At 37.9% G+C, this 16770-nt stretch overlaps 1 protein-coding gene across 23 annotated transcripts in view; it reads left to right on the forward strand.

The window, feature by feature from the left end:
- The window catches only part of MIA2 (MIA SH3 domain ER export factor 2), a 118263-nt gene extending 111108 nt beyond the window's left edge, over window positions 1-7155 (forward strand). For all 23 annotated transcript variants that reach the window (XM_063651573.1, XM_054449494.2, XM_054449496.2 and 20 more), the window contains 4 exons: window positions 1952-2074; window positions 4216-4274; window positions 5246-5480; window positions 6605-7155. In XM_063651573.1, the coding sequence (XP_063507643.1) occupies window positions 1952-2074; window positions 4216-4274; window positions 5246-5480; window positions 6605-6771 (584 nt within the window). In that variant the 3' untranslated portion in view covers window positions 6772-7155. The remainder of the gene's footprint in view (window positions 1-1951; window positions 2075-4215; window positions 4275-5245; window positions 5481-6604) is intronic.
- Window positions 7156-16770: the final 9615 nt, after the last annotated feature.

A 16770-nucleotide genomic window follows, 5' to 3' on the forward strand; every position in this document is an offset into this window, starting at 1 on the left:
AGATAGGCTACCTCTTATATTATGTATATTTCCTTTTATTAAGATATTAATCACATGGTATTTATGTATTTCTATCAGAATTAGACTGTAAGGACATGGGGTTTATCAAGACCAACATTGTATTGTTTGTGCCTGACACATAGTAGGCCTTGATAAGATTTAAGGAATGAACTGCTTTTGCCAGTGGAGGGCAACATAGCCATGTGGTTTATAAAGTAGTAAATTTATAACAAAATTTTTTATTTCTGAGGTTGTTGATGTGTGGGGGTATAATTTAGAAGCAAAATAATGATGTAGTATCTTGAGACCTGATTAAAAAAGAGTTGGTGTTCAGGTTTCCTTATTTCATCCCCTTGTCCAGCTCCACTATTTAATTAATCCTGTGTTTGAAGTAGAAAGGGAAAACTGAGTTTAGATCTCAGTGATTGGTATTGACCTTTTCTTTCATTAGGCTAACTCAAACCCTTTGAAACAGCTCCTCCTTAGGATTTTGAAAGGGAGTGTAAATGAGCCTTCAAACTATCTGGATCTTTCTCTCCTCAGTCACATCTCCCGACCATTGGGAGCTCATTAAATATAATTCTCTTTATTGACTCTGGTTGATGCCAGGTGGTTTCTTTGGTTTTGTGTAGGAGAGATGATGTGTCAGTAAGGTCCCCTGTGGCAGAGTCAGATGAGGAGTGATATATCCAACACCGATTCTATAAAGTCAATTAGACGCAATTTGGGGTTGTTTATGTATATCTGTAATAGGATAGGGGAAAGTTACACAATTCACCTTCTTTGATGTTCTCCTTATTTTTGGAGCTGGACATACGCATACCTAATCTAGCAGTCTGCCATCACCTTTCAAGAATGAGAAACTACCTATACTTTTTCAAGAGTGATGAGTTCCACAAGGACCTAGGAATTATTAAACCGCAATTACTTTTGCACCAACCTAATACCATATTGTCATCATAAGTCACCCCTGGGGACAAAGGAGGGTGGCTGTAGAAGCACTTGAGATAGTTGGTGTCCAAATTTGTGTCTCTCCAGATGTTCTTCGTTTCAGCAGTGGTACTCATCTGTTGAGTCACAGAGAGCTTTCCATTTAGTTTGCTTTTTATTTATTTTCATTTATTTATTTATTTATTTATTTTGAGATGGAGTCTCGCTCTGTCACCCAGGTTGGAGTGCAGTGGCATGATCTCGGCTCACTGCAACCTCTGCCCCACCGGGTTCAGGTGATTCTCCTGCCTCAGCCTCCCAAGTAGGTGGGATTACAGATGTGCACCACCATGCCTGGTTAATTTTTATATTTTTAGTAGAGACAGGGTTTCATCATGTTGGCCAGGCTGGTCTTGAACTCCCGACCTTAGGTGATCTACCCGCTTCGGCCTCTCAAAGTGCTGGGATTACAAGTGTGAGCCACCATACCCGTCTCTTTCCATTTGGTTTGGAATAGATACTAAATTCCAAAATGTCAATATTACTAAAAGTTTGACAATGATGACCTCTGATACTCGTTCTGCTTTGATGACAGATTATCACCTGTTCTGGTAAATTTCTTGCTGTGCTTATGTTTTTTCTCTTTACTTTTTCCTTATGTTAGTAGCTATTTCCTGAGTCTTTTTTGATATATTGATGTATTTACTTCCATCCATTATTAAAATGGAAAGTTAATTTACATATATATAAAACTAAATTCTGTTTTCACATATTCTGATTTACACATAGTTATTGAAACTTTCAAAATCCAAAGTAGCAGATTATGCTTGTGTTTACAATAAAAGTTATTGCCTGTAGTAAAATATGCAATTCTTCTGAAATTTTCTACTGTTGTCAACCAAGAAGATGATGAGTTTAAGTGTTAGAATACAGGTCAAAAGTCTAAGTTCAATATGTTAAACTTAAGTAAACTTGATTTATATTTACATTAATGAAGACATTTTAAAAACTTATTTTCTAGGACAATCATATCCTGATTCAGCCCTTCCTCCACAAAGGCAAGACAGATTTTGTTCTAATTCTGGTAGACTGTCTGGACCAGCAGAACTCAGAAGTTTTAATATGCCTTCTTTGGATAAAATGGGTAAGAAGTACTTTGTGCTTTTCTTCTTTAAAAATTTTGGTAGCACACTAAAGAACTGGAAGTTAGAATAAAGACCAGTATAATTGCTATCTCTAGTAGTTCCTAAGGCCAAAATCTCTTTCCTGAAAATGTCCTGGTTTTATGTTTCTTGTTATATTGTACACAGACATGGCATCCAAATATATGTTGGTGGGTTGGTTTGAGCACCATGGAAATAGGTTTACTCCATATACCTATGATGATAAATTTTACTCTGTTCTGTGACTAATTTTCTAATTTTTCTAGTCCACTTAGATGTGTCCTGTTTAGTAATCAGGGAAATAAGCCAGGCAAATGTGAATGGATACATAAAAACCCACCAGAAAACAATTTAGATGCGTGCTCTGTTGATATTGTAATCAGTTATATTATTTAAACATTTCATGCTTAGATATAACTAACATGTACTGAGCAATCTACTGTTTGTCAGGCTCTCTTTTACTTAAACTACCTCATAGCAAACCATTAAAGTTGGCAAATAGATGTATGCAGTATATCAACCAGAAGTACACAACATTAAGAAAATAAAAAATTTTTTTAAAGTCAAGATTTAAATGTATTGGTAAAAGGTTTCCTCAGGAAAGGACATATATTTATATATTATTAAATATATATATGTGTATATATAAAATAAATAATGTTATATATATAATTTTAAAAATAATATTGATTTTCTGACATAGTAAACTATATAGTATAGCTGGGACTACAGGTGTGCACCACCACACATGGCTAATTTTTTGTAAAGATGAGGTTTCCACATGTTGTTGAGGCTGGTCTTGAACTCCTGGGCTCAAGCAATCCACCAGCCTTGGTCTCCCAAAGTGCTGGGATTACAGGCGTGAGACACCTTGCTCAGCCTGGAAAATCAGCATTTTATTTTATTTTATTTTTTTTAATTATTATTTTTGAGACGGAGTCTCTGTCGCCCATGCTGGAGTGCGGTGGCTCCATCTCGGCTCCACTACAACTTCCGCCTCCTGGGTTCAAGAGATTCTCTTGCGTCAGCCTCCTGAGTAGCTGGGACTACAGGCACCCACCACCATGCCCAGCTAATTTTTTGTATTTTTAGTAGAGATGGGGTTTCACCATGTTGGCCAGGCTGGTCTTGAACTCCTGACCTCAAGTAATCCACCCTCTTTGGCCTTCCAAAGTGCTGGGATTATAGGCATGAGCCACTGCGTCTGGCCAAAAATCAGATTGTAAAAATAACAAGCAAAGAAAGCAGTCCCAGGGTCTTACAGAATTATAATTAATTCTTTCTGTTTGGCTTTAGAAATTGTTTTCCCCCCATTAAACCAGGTTTAATGGAATGAAAGTAATGTGTGATTAAACATCCATTTCTATGCTATTTAAAAATTTTTACATGTGTCCATTTTTTAATACTGGTTGACCAATACCTAATATGGCATAATAATTTTTAAGTGCTACTGTGTGTAGTTGAATGTTGTCAAGCACAAGTGAAAAATGACCAGTGAGACAAGGACATTTATAACTGGCTGAAGTCATGGACTTTGGAGTCTAGTTAATTGGGGAAGGAAGTGAGGGAGGAAACTCAGTGGTCAGAAGCATCAGTGACTTCCAAGAACAGATGTAGTGAGAATAAATGAGAAAGCTACAAGAGGAGAGGTAGTTGTCAGAGAGGATTGCATTTCTTGATGATAACAAAGTTTGGGAACATTTATTTAGGAACAGTAGCTAAATTCCAGTAGCTAGTCTCTCTTACTTAATGGAGGAATAAGGACGGAAGGAAGAAGGGGAGGAAGGAGAAGAGGATAGGAGGGAAACATAAAAGGAGGGAGGAGGAAAAGAAGGAAGGAGAGAGATGCTTCCTCCCAGATGTCTTCTTAGCATGCTGCTCCAGCAGGATTGCTTAGGAACTAGCCAGAGAAATCACTGCCACATGCCATCATAGAACTCTGAGTCTGCCAGAATTTCTAGGGACCTCAAGCTGTTCTTGTGGCCTCAGTATAGGATATTGGTGTCCAACTGGTTTATGTGCCAACAAGGGGAGTGGGAAAATACCAATTTTGTGATCTGGAAATACTCTAGGAATAAAGTGATAAATCATGTACTTTTCATGGTTTAACTTTTATGTCTAGATGGGTCAATGCCTTCAGAAATGGAATCCAGTAGAAATGATACCAAAGATGATCTTGGTGTAAGTATTGAAAGAGTGGAATTGTATCCATGTATTCAGAAGCCTTCTTTTTTTTTTTTTGAAATGGAGTTTCACTATTTTTGCCCATGCTAGAGTGCAGTGGCGCTATCTCGGCTCACTGCAACCTGGGTTCAAGCAATTCTCCTGCCTCAGCCTCCTGAGTAGCTGGGACTACAGGCGTGTGCCACCACACCCAGCTAATTTTTGTATATTTAGTAGAGACGGAGTTTCACCGTGTTGGCGAGGCTGGTCTTGAACTCCTGACCTCAGATGATCCGCTCGCCTTGGCCTCCCAAAGTGCTGGTATTACAGGTGTGAGCTACTGCGCCCGGCCCTGAGCCACTGTGCCTGGCCTGAGCCTTCTAATCTCATGCTTTACTAGAATAGAAATATAGCTATAATCTAGGTTTTGATATAAAGCTGATTTTCTCTTTTTGATTAATATACTTTCTACTTAGCATGAAAGCTGTTTCTTTTGTAGATGGTAACCTATGGTGATAAAATACAATTTGCAGACTAGGAGTTTGAGTTAGTTTAGTAGTTAAACAAGATTTTAGTCCCCCGCCGCTTGGATTTTTATTTGAATATTTTAAAGTATATTTTTGTTTATTAAGATATTGATTTTTGGAAAATATAAACATAGACATCTTGCTTTTTCTTTTTTTCCAGTATATATTTGATAAAATAGTATATATTTTAGTGCTCTTGGGTTATATTTCTGTTTTATCTTTAGCCAGACTATTACTTTGTTGATTAAAGCTGTTTTCTGTTGACTTAATAAAATATTTATGATAACTAAAATGTGATAGCTGATACATTAATGTGGAAAGCTGTTTGAATCTTTCTCTAGAGCTTTCTAAGACTATCATGGAATGCTTTCTGTCTAGATGATTTCTTCTGAGCCTGAGATTTTCAGGAAAACGATTGCAAATTTGCTGTTTTAGTGACTGCCATATGTCAATTTGTTGTAGAATTTAAATGTGCCTGATTCATCTCTCCCCGCTGAAAATGAAGCCACTGGCCCTGGCTTTGTTCCTCCACCTCTTGCTCCAATCAGAGGTCCATTGTTTCCAGTGGATACAAGAGGCCCATTCTTGAGAAGAGGACCTCCTTTCCCCCCACCTCCTCCAGGAGCCGTGTTTGGAGCTTCTCGAGATTATTTTCCACCAAGGGATTTCCCAGGTCCACCACATGCTCCATTTGCAAGTATGCTTTTTTAAACTTTTTTTTTAAAGCTCAATATGTGTTTTATTAATCAGAGATTTAATTTTACTATCTGTTAATGTAGTAACACATTGGAGGAAAAATTTTTCTAGCATTCTGTGAGTGTACCATTACTTTTCCGAATTGGGAAGGCGGCCAGCCATAAGTGGACTGTAATGAGGTTTCAGCTTGATTCATCTTAATAATATAGAATTATTTCTGTACTTTGGTAGTCAAGAAAATAATTGACTTTTTGCAGGTCTTATGATAAAACTAAAATTATCTGTACCTTATTTGGTAGCAACTGGTTATTCTGGCAGTTAGTGAAAATAATTAAAACTTATATTCTAGCATTAAAATTACTGGCTAAGATATTTTTTAAAGTCTTTTTCATAAGTAGTTCTGATGTAGTCCTACTTATTTAAAACTTACAATGTACTTGTTATGTTTGACCTAATTTTTGGATTTATTGAATTCTTTTAAAGCTTCACATAAGAAAAAGGGAATAATATGTTGCTTTTATATTCATACTTTACTGTTTTGAACTATAGGGTTCTGCAGAATAAATATGTGGTTACCAAATACTAGGCTTTGCCTATGAATGTCTCACATGGTCTTTCCTTCCCTTGTTTCTCTTCTCTTTTTAAAGTTAAAGGTGAATTAAAATGAATTTTGTTTGGGGGAATTTTAAGGTGGCCTTTGATATTACTGGAAATGTTTTAGTATAATATCAAATTAGAATTGGGAATCACTGATACGAATTTTAAGTTTGTTGAAAATTATATTACATGAAAATGTTTTTTGAGAAGGACTTTGATAATGAAAGAAAAAAATGTTACTTTTACAGTAAGTTTTATATATTTTGAAATAATTCCTCTTTTTTAAAAAACAGGTGTTAAGATAGGACAAAAATTACATAAAAAATTAATGATATTTCCTTTAATCATCTGTATTTGAAGAGGTACATTTTTCTCAATGTAAAAATTAATTTGTTAGATCAAGTAATTATCTAGTGTCAATTTTCAAATAAAAGAATAGGTAATGGAAGTTATAAACTTAATGATTTATTAGGGCACAGTACAGGTTCTTAAAGTTAAAAAATGTCTTTTACCAATCTCTTTGAACAGTGAGAAATGTCTATCCACCGAGGGGTTTTCCTCCTTACCTTCCCCCAAGACCTGGATTTTTCCCCCCACTCCCACATTCTGAAGGTAGAAGTGAGTTCCCTTCAGGTTTGATTCCACCTTCAAATGAGCCTGCTACTGAACATCCAGAACCACAGCAAGAAACCTGACAATATTTTTGCTCTCTTCAAAAGTAATTTTCACTGATCTCATTTTCAGTTTAAGTAACTGCTGTTACTTAAGTGATTACACTTTTGCTCAAATTGAAGCTTAATGGAATTATAATTCTCAGGATAGTATTTTGTAAATAAAGATGATTTAAATATGAATCTTATGAGTAAATTATTTCAATTTTATTTTAGATGGTATAACTATTTCAATTTGATTAATCCACTATTATATAAACAATAGTGGGAGTTTTATATATGTAATCTTGTAGGTGGGGAGGCTTTAAATTCTGAAGTCTGTGTCTTTATGCCGAGAACTGTATTTACTGTGGTTGTAGACAAATGTGAAAGTAACTTTATGCTTAAATAAATTTTAGTTGATTTAAAGATTTGTTTGGCATTGATAATAATAAAATCAGCTAGTTTTTCTATAACTATGGCTCTATAATTAACTTTTTTCCTTTTACGAATAACTTTGAGGTGCAAAACTCAAACTTATGTGGGTCTTTTGTGTTCAATTATGTTATGACAAATGTGCTCTCTTTCTTGTAAATAGACATGAGTGGCCCAAAGCAACAAATTAATACACTTTTAAAAGTCAAAATTGATTATATTTTAAAGAAAACCAAGATATTATCTAATGGTGAATTGTAGAATTTTGATCTTCTTATTCACTGAGTTTCTTGCACGGTTTCTTTATTGCTTTTTTTTCCCGCCTCTTCTTTTGTAAGGTATTTACTATTTTTTGTGGAGAATATTGAGATTTACTACAGGATAACTGTAGTGAATGATGTGTCATCATTTTGAACTTTGGACTCAGTATCTGTAGTGTTTCCCTAAATCAGATTTGTAGGTCATGTTAAGCTTCTTGCACATTAATATGATTATGGAAGGAAAGGCAGTGAAGCATAACTATAATAAACATCACAGTACTTATATTGCCCAGTTGGTTGTTTTAGTATTAGACTTTTTTTTCAATGCCGAAAGATAGAAGATTAAATATTCTTGAATAAAGCAGTGATACATTTGTAACTGGAACACTTCACGCCAGCATTTCCCCAGGTGTTGTTTGGAACACTGATCTTGTGAAGTATTTTTGCTCCCTTTCTATTCTAACCCTCACCTCAAAAAAAAAAGGCTAAAAAGAAATACTTGAAATGAAATGAATGCTTGGTTAAAATATTAAGTAAAATGAAGACTGTGAAAATGTAATTACATTTAGTGCTTACCGTGGTCTGAATGTGTTCCCCAAAATTCTTAGGTTGAAATACCCCCAAGGTGATGTATTAGGAAGTAGCCTTTCGGGAGGTGATTAAGTTACGGGGGTGGAAACTTCATGAATGGGATTTGTGCCCTTATAAAAGAGGCTCAAGGGAGCTTGTACACCCCTTCCACCTTGTAGGAGTATGCAGCAAGAAGGTTCCATCTCTGAGGCAGCGAGCTAGAAACCTCACCTCAGCCTCCCAAGTAGCTGGGACTACAGGCACCCACCACCACATCCAGCGAATTTTTTTTGTATTTTTAGTAGAGACAGGGTTTCATCATGTCAGCCAGGATGGTCTCAGTCTCCTGACCTCATGATCTGCCTGCCTCGTTCTCCCAAAGTGCTGGGATTACAGGCGTGAGCCACTGCGCCCAGCCAGTTTATATTTCTTTCTCAGTAAATCCAGTGTCGTAATTCCTGAGTCACTCAAAAGGGAATGTTCTTAAACATCAAAGTCAAATGACCGATTTTTTCTTACGTTTTATTTTATTCTTCCCTCATTTGACAGTAATAGGCTAATGATACATTTAGTTTGCTTTATACTTAGGCCAGGTATACAATTTCCCCTTCTTACTGTTCTGATGAATTTTCTTCTTCTTTTTTGTCTCCTCAAATTAACCTTTATTATATCCTGATTTAAAACAAATTCTCTTCAATATTGTTTTTGTTTTTGTTTTTTTTTTGGTTGAATACTTTCATCATGGAAGCCTGCTGCAAACCATACTGGTTGCTCTCTTGGCCTGTGAACAGAGCCTGCCTTTTTACTAATTTCTTGGGATTGCTTCTCTGTTCCATGTGAATCATCTGTCTTGGTGTTTTTATTTCTTTATTCTATTTTATTTATTTTGTCTTTGGTTTTGTTGGAGTTCACTCTCAAGTAAAATCCTAAAAAAGGATATATGGAATATAAAATGTGAATCCTTTGATGTCTGAAAATCTCAATTCCCCTTATTCCTTTTATTGGTATTAGTTTATCAGGGTATGAAATTGTAGGTCAGAATTGGGAGTATAGTCACCTCTTTGGTATCTGTGGGGGATTGGTTCCAGGACCCCCATAGATACCAAAATCCATGGATGCTCAAGTCTCTTATATAAAATGGCTTAGTATTTGCCTACAACTGTACTTCTTCCCATATATTTTAAATTATGTCTAGTTTACTTATTAATGCTATATAAATAGTTGTTATACTGTATTTTTAAATTACATTTTTAAGATTATTTAAATTGACTAGACGTGTATATGTTGTACACAGAACGATATTTTGAAGTATGTATGCATGTAGAATGGCTAAGTTGAGCTAGTTAACATATATTTTACCTAGGATACTCATTTTTTATGTTGAGAATATTTCAAATTTAATCTTTTAGTGATTTTTCAAGTATTAAGATATTGTTATTAGGGTCTTCAAGTTGTACATTAGATCTCTTGAACATATTCCTCCTGCGTGACTGAAATTTTGTATCCTTTGACCAATATCTCCCCAGTCCCCCTTCACCCCACCCCATCCTCTTCCACTGATTCTTTTTCTTTTATTGGCACATAATATTTTACATACTAGTGAGGTACATGTGAGTGTTACTTGTATAGACTGTGTAATGATCAAGTCTGGGTATTTGAGGGTGTCTACCATCTTGAGTATTTGTCATTTCTGTACATACGGTATCATTTCAAGTCCTCTTTTGTGATTACTTTGAAATATATAAAATATTGTTACTAAGTATCATCACTATCAAAATTATCAAAGATTAGAATTTATTTCATCTAACTGCATGTTTGTACCCATAACCAACCTCTCTTCATGTTCCCCTCACACCCAACAACCCTTTCTAGTCTCTGGTATCTATCATTCTATTCTCTGTGTACATGAGATTAAGTTTTTTAACACCCCCATATGAGTGAGAACATGTGGTATTTATCATCCTGTGCCTGCCTTATTGCACTTAATTTAATGAACTCCAGTTCCATCCATGTTGCTGCAAATGATGTGATTTCATTTTCTATGACTGAATAGTATTCCTTTGTGTATATATACCACATTTTCTTTTTTTTTTTTTTTAATTATACTTCAAGTTTTAGGGTACATGTGCACAATGTAGCAGGTTTGTTACGTATGTATACATGTGCCATGTTGGTGTGCTGCACCTATTAACTCGTCATTTACATTAGGTGTATCTCCTGTCCCTCCCCGCTCCCCCCACCCTACAACAGGCCCTGGTTTGTGATGTTCCCCTTCCTGTGTCCAAGTGTTCTCATTGTTCATTTCCCACCTATGAGTCAGAACATGCGGTGTCTGGTTTTTTGTCCTTGCGATAGTTTGCTGAAAATGTTGGTTTCCAGCTTCATCCGTGTCCCTACAGAGGACATGAAATCATCATTTTTTTTTATGGCTGCATAGTAGTCCATGGTGTATATGTGCCACATTTTCTTAATCCAGTCTATCATTGTTGGACATTTGGCTTGGTTCCAAGTCTTTGCTATTGTGAATAGTGCCGCAGTAAACATACATGTGCATGTGCCTTTATAACAGCATGATTTATAATCCTTTGGGTATATACCCAGTAAGGGATGGCTGGATCAAATGGTATTTCTAGTTCTAGATCCCTGAGGAATCACCACACTGACTTCCACAATGGTTGAACTAGTTTACAGTCCCACCAACAGTGTAAAAGTGTTCCTATTTCTCCACAACCTCTCCAGCACCTGTTGTTTCCTGACTTTTTAATGATCACCATTCTAACTGGTGTGAGATGGTATCTCATTGTGGTTTTGATTTGCTTTTCTCTGATGGCCAGTGATGATGAGCATTTTTTCATGTGTTTTTTGGCTGCATAAATGTCTTCTTTTGAGAAGTGTCTGTTCATATCCTTTGCCCACTTGTAATGGGGTTGTTTTTTTCTTGTACATTTGTTTGAGTTCATTGTAGATTCTGGATATTAGCCCTTGTCAGATGAGTAGATTGCAAAAATTTTCTCCCATTCTGTAGGTTGCCTGTTCACTCTGATGGTAGTTTCTTTTGCTGTGCAGAAGCTCTTTAGTTTAATTAGATCCCATTTGTCAATTTTGGCTTTTGTTGCCATTGCTTTTGGTGTTTTAGACATGAGGTCCTTGCCCATGCATATGTCCTGAATGGTATTGCCTAGATTTTCTTCTAGGGTTTTTATGGTTTTAGGTCTAACATTTAAGTCTTTAATCCATCTTGAATTAATTTTTGTATAAGGTGTAAGGAAGGGATCCAGTTTCAGCTTTCTACATATGGCTAGCCAGTTTTCCCAGCACCATTTATTAAATAGGGAATCCTTTCCCCATTGCTTGTTTTTGTCAGGCTTGTCAAAGATCAGATAGTTGTAGATGTGTGGCATTATTTCTGAGGGCTCTGTTCTGTTCCATTGGTCTATATCTCTGTTTTGGTACCAGTACCATGCTGTTTTGGTTACTGTAGCCTTGTAGTATAGTTTGAAGTCAGGTAGTGTGATGCCTCCAGCTTTGTTCTTTTGGCTTAGGATTGACTTGGCAATGCGGGCTCTTTTTTGGTTCCATATGGACTTTAAAGTAGTTTTTTCCAATTCTGTGAAGAAAGTCATTGGTAGCTTGATGGGGATGGCATTGAATCTATAAATTACCTTGGGCAGTATGGCCATTTTCACGATATCGATTCTTCCTACCCATGAGCATGGAATGTTCTTCCATTTGTTTGTATCCTCTTTTATTTCATTGAGCAGTGGTTTGTAGTTCTCCTTGAAGAGGTCCTTCATATCCATTGTAAGTTAGATTCCTAGGTATTTTATTCTCTTTGAAGCAATTGTGAATGGAGTTCCCTCATGATTGGGCTCTCTGTCTATTATTCGTGTGTAAGAATGCTTGTGATTTTTGCACACTGATTTTGTATCCTGAGACTTTGCTGAAGTTGCTTATCAGCTTGAGATTTTGGGCTGAAACGATGGGGTTTTCTAGATACACAATTATGTCATCTGCAAACTGGGACAATTTCACTTCCTCTTTTCCTAATTGAACACCCTTTATTTCCTTCTCCTGCCTGAGTGCCCTGGCCAGAACTTCCAACACTATGTTGAATAGGAGTGGTGAGAGAGGGCATCCCTGTCTTGTGCCAGTTTTCAAAGGGGATGCTTCCAGTTTTTGCCCATTCAGTATGATATTGGGTGTGGGTTTGTCATAAATAGCTCTTATTATTTTGAGATATGTCCCATCAATACCTAATTTATTGAGAGTTTTTATCATGAAGGGCTGTTGAATTTTGTCAAAGGCCTTTTCTGCATCTATTGAGATAATCATATGGTTTTTGTCATTGGTTCTGTTTATATGCTGGATTACATTTATTGATTTGTGTATGTTGAACCAGCCTTGCATCCCAGGGATGAAGCCCACTTGATCACGGTGGATAAGCTTTTTGATGTGTTGCTGGATTTGATTTGCCAGTATTTTTTATTGAGGATTTTTGCATGGATGTTCATCAGGGATATTGGTCTAAAATTCTCTTTTTTGGTTGTGTCTCTGCCAGGCTTTGGTATCAGGATGATGCTGGCCTCATAAAATGAGCTAGGGAGGATTTCTTCTTTTTCTATTGATTGGAATAGTTTCAGAAGGAATGGTACCAGCTCTTCCTTGTACCTCTGGTAGAATTCGGCTGTGAATCCATCTGGTCCTGGACTTTTTTTGGTTGGTAAGCTATTAATTATTGCTTCAATTTCAGATCCTGTTATTGGTCTATTCAGAGATTCAACTTCTTCCTGGTTTAGTCTTGGGAGGGTGTATGTGTCCAGGAATTTATCCATTTCTTCCAGATTTTCTAGTTTATTTGTGTAGAGGTGTTTATACTATAAATAGTATTATCTGATGGTAGTTTGTATTTCTGTGGGATCGGTGGTGATATCCCCTTTATCATTTTTTATTGTGTCTATTTGATTCTTCTCTCTTTTCTTCTTTATTATTCTTGCTAGCAGTGTATCTGTATCAGTTTTCTTGATCTTTTCAAAAAACCAGCTCCTGGATTCATTGATTTTTTGAAGAGTTTTTTGTGTCTCTATCTCCTTTAGTTCTGCTCTGATCTTAGTTATTTCTTGCCTTCTGCTAGCTTTTGAATGTGTTTGCTCTTGCTTCTCTAGTTCTTTCGATTGTGATGTTAGGGTGTCAATTTTAGATCTTTTTCTGCTTTCTCTTGTGGGCATTTAGTGCTATAAATTTCCCTCTACAAACTGCTTTGAATGTGTCCCAGACGTTCTGGTATGTTCTGTCTTTGTTCTCGTTGGTTTCAAAGAACATCTTTATTTCTGTCTTTATTTCGTTATGTACCCAGTAGTCATTCAGGAGCAGGTTGTTCAGTTTCCATGTAGCTGAGTGGTTTTGAGTGAGTTTCTTAATCCTGAGTTCTAGTTTGATTGCACTGTGGTCTGAGAGACAGTTTGTTATCATTTCTATTCGTTTACATTTGCTGAGGAGTGCTTTACTTCCAACTATGTGGTCAATTTTGGAATAAGTGTGGTGTGGTGCTGAGAAGAATGTATATTCTGTTGATTTGGGGTGGAGAGTTCTGTAGATATCTATTAGGTCCACTTAGTGCAGAGCTGAGTTCAGTTCCTGGATATCCTTGTTAACTTTCTGTCTTGTTGATCTGTCTAATGTTGACAGTGGGGTGCTAAAGTCTCCCATTATTAATGTGTGGGAGTGTAAGTCCCTTTGTAGGTCTCTAAGGACTTGCTTTATGAATCTGGGTGCTCCTGTATTGGGTACATAAAGATTTAGGATAGTTAGCTCTTCTTGTTGAATTGATCCCTTTACCATTATGTAATGGCCTTCTTTGTCTCTTTTGATCTTTGTTGGTTTAAAGTCTGTTTTATCAGAGACTAGGATTGCAACCCCTGCCTTTTTTTGTTTTCCATTTGCTTGGTAGATCTTCCTCCATCCCTTTAGTTTGAGCCTATGTGTGTGTCTGCACATGAGATGGGTTTCCTGAATACAGCACACTGATGGGTCTTGACTCTTCATTCAGTTTGCCAGTCTGTGTCTTTTAATTGGAGCATTTAGCCCATTTACATTTAAGGTTAATATTGTTATGTGTGAATTTGATCCTGTCATTATGATGTTAGCTGGTTATTTTGCTTGTTAGTTGATGTAGTTTCTTCCTAGCATCGATGGTCTTCACAATTGGGCATGTTTTTGCAGTGGCTGTTACTGGTTGTGCCTTTCCATGTTTAGTGCTTCCTTCAGGAGCTCCTGTAGGGCAGGCCTGGTGGTGACAAAATCTCTCAGCATTTGCTTGTCTGTAAAGTATTTTATTTCTCCTTCACTTATGAAGCTTAGTTTGGCTGTATATGAAATTCTGAGTTGAAAATTCTTTTTTTTAGGGATGTTGAATATTGGCCCCCACTCTTCTGGCTTGTAAAGTTTCTGCCGAGAGATCCGCTGTTAGTCTGATGGGCTTCCCTTTGTGGGTAAGCCGACTTTTCTCTCTGGCTACCCTTAACATTTTTTCCTTCATTTCAACTTTGGTGAATCTGACAATTATGTGTCTTGGAGTTGCTCTTCTCGAGGAGTATCTTTGTGGCGTTCTCTGTATTTCCTGAATTTGAGTGTTGGCTTGCCTTGCTAGATTGGGGAAGTTCTCCTCTATGATATCCTGCAGAGTGTTTTCCAACTTGGTTCCATTCTCCCCGTCATTTTCAGGTACACCAATCAGACATAGATTTGGTCTTTTCACATAATCCCATATTTCTTGGAGGCTTTGTTCGTTTCTTTTTATTCTTTTTTCCCTAAGCTTCTCTTCTCACTTCATTTCATTCATTTGATCTTCCATCACTGATACCCTTTCTTCCAGTTGATCAAATTGGCTACTGAAGCTTGTGCATTCGTCACGTAGTTCTCGTGCCATGGTTTTCAGCTCCATCAGGTCCTTTAAGGACTTCTCTGCATTGGTTTTTCTAGTTCGCCATTCGTCTAATCTTTTTTTCAAGGTTTTTAACTTCTTTGCGATGGGTTTGAACTTCCTCCTTTAGCTCGCAGAAGTTTGATCGTCTGAAGCCTTCTTTCAACTCGTTAAAGTCATTCTCCGTGCAGCTTTGTTCCATTGCTGGTGAGGAGCTGTGTTCCTTTGGAGGAGGAGAGGCTCTCTGATTTTTAGAATTTTCAGTTTTTCTGGTCTGTTTTTTCCCCATCTTTGTGGTTTTATCTACCTTTGGTCTTTGATGATGGTGACGTACAGATGGGGTTTTGGTGTGTATGTCCTTTCTGTTTGTTAGTTTTCCTTCTAACAGTCAGGACCCTGAGCTGCAGGTCTGTTGGAATTTGCTGGAGGTCCACTCCAGACCCTGTTTGCCTGGGTATCAGCAGCGGAGGTTGCAGAACAGTGGATATTGGTGAACAGCAAATGTTGCTGCCTGATTGTTCCTCTGGAAGTTTTGTCTCAGAGGAGTACTTGGCCGTGTGAGGTGTCAGTCTGCCCGCTCGGGGGTCAGGGACCCACTTGAGGAGGCAGTCTGTCCGTTCTCAGATCTCAAGCTGCACGCTGGGAGAACCACTCCTCTCTTCAAAGCTGTCAGACAGGGACATTTAAGTCTGCAGAGGTTTCTGCTGCCTTTTGTTTGGCTGTGCCCTGCCCCCAGAGGTGGAGTCTACAGAGGCAGGCAGGCCTCCTTGAGCTGCGGTGGGCTCCACCCAGTTCGAGCTTCCAGGCAGGTTTATTTACCTGCTCAAGCCTCAGCACTGGCAGGCGCCCCTCCCCCAGCCTGGCTGATGCCTTGCAGTTTGATCACAGACTGCTGTGCTAGCAATGAGTGAGGCTCCGTGGGCGTCGGACCCTCTGAGCCAGGCGTGGGATATAATCTCCGGGTGTGCCGTTTGATAAGACCTTTGGAAAAGCGCAGTATTAGGGTGGGAGTGGCCCGATTTTCCAGGTGCCGTCTGTCACCCCTTTCCTTGTCTAGGAAAGGGAATTCCCTGACCCCTTGCGCTTCCCAGGTGAGGCAATGCCTCACCCTTCTTTGGCTCATACTCCGTGTGCTGTACCCACTGTCCTGCACCCACTGTCTGACAGTCCCCAGTGAGATGAACCCGGTACCTCATTTGGAAATGCAGAAATCACCCATCTTCTGTGTTGCTCACGCTGGGAGCTCTAGACTGGAGCTGTTCCTATTCGGCCATCTTGCCCCCGCCCCCTATACCACATTTTCTTAATTCTTGTGTCCATTGATAGATGTTTAGGATGATGATGTATCTTTGCTATTGTCAATAGGGCTGTGATAAACACACAAGTGCAGGCCTTCCTTTGATATGCTTATTTCTTTTCCTTTTTATAAAGATCCAGTTGGTGGCATTGCTGGATCATATAGTAGTTCTATTTTTAGTTTTCTGAGAAATCTCCATACTCTTTGCCATAGTAGTTATACTAATTTACATTCCTACCAACAGTGTATAAGAGTTCCTTTTTCTCCGGATCCTCTGCAGCATGTTTTTTTTTTTTTTTTTTTTTTTTTTGTCTTATTAATAGCCATTCTGGCCAGGCACAGTGGCTCATGCCTGTAATCCCAGCACTTTGGAAGGCTGAGGATGAGCTCAGGAGTTGGAGATCAGCATGACCAACATGATGAAACCCTGTCTCTACTAAAAATACAAAAATTATCTGGGCATGGTGGCACGTGCCTGTAGTCCTAGCTACTCGGGAGGCTGAGGGATGAGAATCACTTGAACCTGGGAGGCAGAGGTTGCAGTGAGCCAAGATTTTGCCACT

This window comes from Pongo pygmaeus, chromosome 15, assembly GCF_028885625.2.
Source record: "Pongo pygmaeus isolate AG05252 chromosome 15, NHGRI_mPonPyg2-v2.0_pri, whole genome shotgun sequence".
NCBI lineage: Eukaryota > Metazoa > Chordata > Mammalia > Primates > Hominidae > Pongo > Pongo pygmaeus.